We start from the raw sequence: 6,194 nt of genomic DNA, 5'->3' as shown, positions 1-6,194 counted from the left end.
TGCAAATTATTTATTTTTTATTTAATTTTAATTTAATTCACATAAAGTAATTTTAATTATTATTATTGTTATTGTTATTATTATGTGCCATCTTGATTTAATTTAACTGTGTATTTGTTTTATTTGATTCACATAAAGTGCTTTATATATGATTATAAATATTTTATTATTATTATTATTATTATTATTATTATTATTATTACTACTACTACTACTACTACTATTACTACTGCTGCTGTAGTTTTTGTTGTTTTCTTTTGTTGTTTCTTTTGACTGGAATATTTACCACTAATGCATGTACATTAAAATGAAAATAAATTAATATTATTATTATTATTATTGTTGTTGTTGTTGTTGTTGTTGTTGTTGTTGTTGTTGTTGTTTCACTTTATTTTAATTTAATGTTATCATTAATATTGCTGTTATTCTAGTTTCCTTAATAATAGTTATTATTATTGATATTATTATTATTATTAGTAGTAGTAGTAGTAGTATTATGGGCATCTTATTTTAATGTAATTATAATTATATGTTTTTTCAAGGTCATGGTTTATTATTATTGTTGTCACAATTTCGTATGCACAACAAAAATGTCAGTAAAGTACCTTCAAATTAAATATTTGAGATTAATAGCAGTTAGAAAGTGAAGTCTATCATAAACATCTCTCCGTGGAGCGCGTTGCGTGCGGAGGCCGACAGGGGGCGTATTGGCTTCAACCCCCTTTCACGCCTCCAGCCACGCCTCCCTCTCTCCCTCAGCTTTGAAGGAGGTGTCGGGGAATCTCCTGCAAACAAACTCACACTGAAAAAAACCGACTACTATATTACATCACAGGGCCGCGCGTGTATATATCAGAGGCGCGCGCGTGAGAGAGGCATTCCCAGAGTTTTGGCTCGCGCTGACACGTCGCGTGCGGGACTTTTCACGCGTGATGCTGCGCACGACTCCGACGCATTTAACCACCAGCGGGAACCTCAGCAAAACGTCTGGAAACCGTAGGAGTGACATGGATGGATAGATCCAGCATCTGAGCGCTTTTGGATTTGCATCGGATAAAGTTGAGTTTGTTTGATTTTAATCCTTTTTTCGCCTCAATATGGATCTCCCACAATGTTTCCTGGCCGTGTACCTGCTCCTGGTGTCCCTCGCTCAGTGTCAGCACTATTACCTCCTCAGACCCATCCCGAGTGACACTCTACCCCTCTTGGAGCTCAAAGAGGACCCCGACCCCATCTACGACCCGCGGGAGAAGGACCTCAACGAGACCGAGCTCAGGAGCGCGCTCGGGGACCTTGACAGCCGCTTCCTATCAGTCAGCCCTCCTCAGGACCGCTACTCGGGCAACGAGGACCTGGATGAGCTGGACCTCCAGCAGCAGAACCCCACCGGTCTCATGCCCAAAGACATCAAGAACCTGGACTTCGACGTGCAGTGGGGCAAGAAGCGCAAAGCCAGCAAGAAGCTGAAGCGCAGGCTGCAGATGTGGCTCTGGTCCTACTCGTTCTGCCCAGTGCTGTACGCGTGGAACGACCTGGGGGCGCGCTTCTGGCCGCGCTTCGTGCGCGCCGGCAGCTGCTACAGCAAGCGCTCGTGCTCGGTGCCCGAGGGAATGGTGTGCAAACCGGCCAAATCCACGCACATCACATTGCTGCGGTGGCGGTGCGTGCAGAGGCGAGGCGCGCTCAAGTGCGCGTGGATACCGGTGCAGTATCCCATCATAACGGAGTGCAAATGCTCGTGCGCGAACTGACCAATCACGAACGGACATCAAAACTGCACAAACTAAAAACTGTCTATTTCTGGACGCGAGCTGAGTGCTGGACTTAAATTATGGAGAAGTGTTCTGAGAAATATTACTGTACAAACTTTGATCTGGATTTCAGTTTTAAAAACTCTGGAAGAACCTGAAAAAATAATCTAATCTCATGCAAATTTTTTGATTTAAGTTATTTTATTTTGTATTATGGTAACACTTTAAGCTAGCTTCAAGTCAATAACAAATGTAATGCTGAACAGATCAACAATTCATATATGCATACAGTACAATATATCATCTGGATTACGTAATCAGATTCCAAAAATAAAAATTAATTTAAATTAATTTAAAAATAATGTGACCCTGGACCACAAAATCAGTCCTTTGAAACTTTATAAGCTAACAAATAAGCTTTTTTTTTTTTTTTTTTGATGTATGGTTTGTTAGGATTTGACAATATTTGTCTGAGACACAACTATTTGAATATCTGAAATCTGAGGGTGCAAAAAATCAAAATATTGAGACAATCTCCTTTAAAGTTGTCTAAATGAAGTTCTTAGCAATGCATATTAATAATCAAATATTAAGTTTTGATATATTTAGGGTAGGTAATTTACTAAATGTCTTCATGGAACATGATCTACTTAATAACCTAATGATTTTTGGCATAAAAGCAAAAAATCGATAATTATGACCCATACAATGTATTGTTGGCTATTGCTTCAGATATACGCACGCTACTTCCAACTGGTTTTGTGCTTCAGGGTCACATACACACATTTCAGCAACTGTTTGAATGTATTGAATTGAATGCATTACATATTATAATATGTATAAATATGATTTATAATATGTAAATTGCATTATGTATTATAATGTCAGTCCCTGTAAGTTATTCTAAAGTGTTGTGTTTTATTTTTGTATGCACTATGGTGTGTAGGAATGTATTGTATGTATATGTTGTGCCATCATGTAATGATCTAGCTAGTTGTAAAAAGCCAGTATTATGTGTATAATCCAGAGTCTACTGTATTTGTGGAAAATATTGGTTCACGTTGTATTTATATTGCAGAGAGCGGCCGTGGAGCCGTTTGAGAGGTTTTATAAGGTTTTCCACGCCGATGTGACGACCTCAAAATTTATTATGGATTTTTTTTACATCCCGCAGCTGCCACGGCTGCTTTCGTGGTGACGATCTATCCTGTAAATTAAGATGAACTGTTATTTATTCTTTATATTCAGATAATAAAATATCAGTGAAAACCACAACAAACGGCACGCTCCAGCTTTTGTTTTCTAAGTCTTTGTTTCTTTGCATGACGCCAGTGAAGAAACTTCAAAGAGACTCTCCTAATTTACCATGAAATATTCTCACCTGGCTTAAGGGCCCCGTAACCAGGCAACGGCTGGTGATGCTCTCAGGGGCCCATGTGGAGGTTTTGGAACTTCAGAAAAAAAAGTATATATATAAATTTCATTAATAAGTCTTTAGCAAACATCTTTCATGCCAGATCAGGAGTTTAAATGTTTAAATAAAATATGCACATGAACATATATAAATAAATCACATTTTTAACTTAATGAATGACCTTATTATGCAAAAAAAGGCTTAAGTTTAAGATTTATGTATGTGAACTGCGTATAAAATTTCACAAATGCGTATAAGATTACACAGTTTTAATATAAATTATTAAACTTAATGTGATGCATATTCGTCAAATGATTTTCCGAGTGCATTACTGACAAATATGCATCACATTAAGTTTATTAATCCAAATGAGACCCTAGACCACAAAACCAGTCTTAAGTAGCACAGGTATATTTGTAGCAATAGCCAAAAATACATTGTATGGTGTCAAAATGATGAATTTTTCTTTTTTATGCCAAAAATCATTAGGATACTAATTAAAGATCATGTTCCATGAAGATATTTAGTAAGTTTCCTACTGTAAATATATCAAAACTTAATTTTTGATTAGTAACATGCATTGCTAAGAACTTCATTTGGACAACTTTAAAGGTCAATATTTATTTATTTTTGATCTCAATTTATTTTTTTTAACTTAATGAATGACCTTAATATGCAAAAAAGGCATGTGTTTAAGATTTATATATATGAACTACATATACAATTTCATAAATGCATTACACAGTTTTAATATCAGTTAATAAACTTAATGTGATGCATATTTGTCAAATGATTTTTTTGAGTGCACGACTGACAAATATGCATCACATTAAGTTTATTAGGTTGTTTATGTTAAACTGTAATCCAAATGTGACCCTGGGCCACCAAACCAGTCTTAAGTAGCACGGGTGCATTTGTAGTAATATCAAAATATACATTGTATGGGTCAAAATTATGAATTTTAAAATCATTAGGATATTAGGTAAAGATCATGTTCCATGAAGATATTTTGTAAGTTTCCTACAGTAAATATATCAAAACTTCATTTTTGATTAGTAATATGCATTGCTAAGAACTTCATTTGGACAACTTTAAAGGTGATTTTCTCAGTAATTTTTTTTATCGCAATTTATATGCAAAAAGAAAATGCCTAAATTTAAGATTTATGTATGTGAACAGCATATAAAAGTTCACAAATGCATATAAGATTACAGTTTTAATATAAATAATAAACTTAATGTGATGCATATTTGTCAGTCATACATAAATGAAACAGGTCTGATTTCTGTAATAGTACTAATAAACTGTTTTAATTACATAATAACCAGGTTTGTTATTAATATAGCCTGTACCCAAATCTCATTCTAGTCATATTTTAACATGCAACTTTGGACAACTTTAAAGGCGATTTTCTCAATATTATTATTTTTTTTATCTCAATTTAATTTTTTTCTTAATGAATGCCCTTAATATGCAAAAAGGCCTAAATTTAGGATTTATGTATGTGAACTGCATATATAAATTCCACAAATGCATATAAGATTACACAGTTTTAATATAAATTATTAAACTTAATGTGAATGCATATTTGTCAAATTATGTTTTTGAGTGCACGACTGACAAATATGCATCACATTACGTTTATTAGGTTATGTTAAACTGTAATCCTAATGTGACCCTGGACCACAAAACCAGTCTTAAGTAGCACGGGTATATTTGTAGCAATAACCAAAAATACATTGTATGGGTCAAAATTATTTAAAATGAATTGAAATTGATTATTTTTTCCTTTTCGCCAAACTCATTAGGATATTAAGTAAAGATCATGTTCCATAAAGATATTTTGTAAATTTCCTACCATAAATGTATCAGAATATATTCATTTTTGATTAGTAACATGCATTTCTAAGAACTTAATCTGAACAACTTTAAAGGCAATTTTCTCAATATTTAGATTTTTTTCAACATTTTTTAATTTAATGAATGACCTTAATATGCAAAAAAAAAGTTAAGGCCTAAGTTTAAGATTTCAGTTTGTGAACTGCATATACAATTTCCCAAATGCATATACAAATTTTATACGAAAATTAGCGCTATTTTGTTAGTTTCCTTCTGTAAATATATCAAAACTTAATTTTTGATTAGTAATATGCATTTCTAAGAACCAAATATGAACAACTTTAAAGGCAATTTTTTCAATATTTCGATTTTTTTATTGATCTCAATTTCAACATTTTTTTACTTAATAAATGACCTTAATATGCAAAAAAAAGTTAAGGCCTAAGTTTAAGATTTGAGTTTGTTAACTGCATATAAAATTTCCCAAATGCATATACAAATTTTATACGAAAATTTGCGATATTTTGTTAGTTTCCTTCTGTAAATATATCAAAACTTAATTTTTGATTAGTACTATGCATTTCTAAGAACCTAATATGAACAACTTTAAAGGCAATTTTTTCAATATTTCGATTTTTTTATTGATCTCAATTTCAACATTTTTTTACTTAATGAATGACCTTAATATGCAAAAAAAGTTAGGTTAAGGCCTAAGTTTAAGATTTCAGTATGTGAACTGCATACAAAATTTCACTAATGCATATACGAAATACAAAATTATCAATATTTTGTAAGTTTGCTACTGTAAATATATCAAAACTTAATTTTTGATTAATATGCATCGCTAAGAACTTAATTTGAACAACTTTTAAAGGCGGTTTTCTCAGTATTTAGATTTAGATTTTTTAAAGACTGGTTTTGTGGTCCAGGGTCACAAATGGCTAGAAATGTTAAATGCAACTCTAAAACACAAGTCTTACATGTAGGCCTAGATATTTTTGAGTGTATATTAGGGTTGTTTATTCATATGTACATCCACATTCAAACCCCTGGTCTGTCATTAAGCATCATGCTAATGACTTCTTAATGAAAGTTATTATGAAGTGTTAGCCGTGATTATGTGATGTGCGTTTCAGTAGACGTCCCGTCTAAAGTAGATTAACTGCATTTTACGCATCAATTAATTCAAA

The 6,194-nt window shown here is 32.9% G+C and overlaps 1 protein-coding gene across 1 annotated transcript; it reads left to right on the top strand.

The window, feature by feature from the left end:
* The first annotated feature begins 889 nt into the window (after positions 1-889).
* nog1 (noggin 1) lies at positions 890-3,016 on the top strand. The gene has a single exon (XM_073848222.1). The coding sequence runs from the start codon at positions 1,098-1,100 to the stop codon at positions 1,749-1,751; it is 654 nt and encodes a 217-aa protein (XP_073704323.1). The 5' UTR covers positions 890-1,097; the 3' UTR covers positions 1,752-3,016.
* The last annotated feature ends 3,178 nt before the right edge of the window (positions 3,017-6,194 follow it).

The sequence above is a fragment of the Garra rufa genome, chromosome 1, assembly GCF_049309525.1.
Source record: "Garra rufa chromosome 1, GarRuf1.0, whole genome shotgun sequence".
In the NCBI taxonomy this organism is placed as follows: domain Eukaryota; kingdom Metazoa; phylum Chordata; class Actinopteri; order Cypriniformes; family Cyprinidae; genus Garra; species Garra rufa.
Note: the sequence above shows the minus strand (reverse complement) of the source record. Positions and strands in the feature narration are given on the sequence as shown.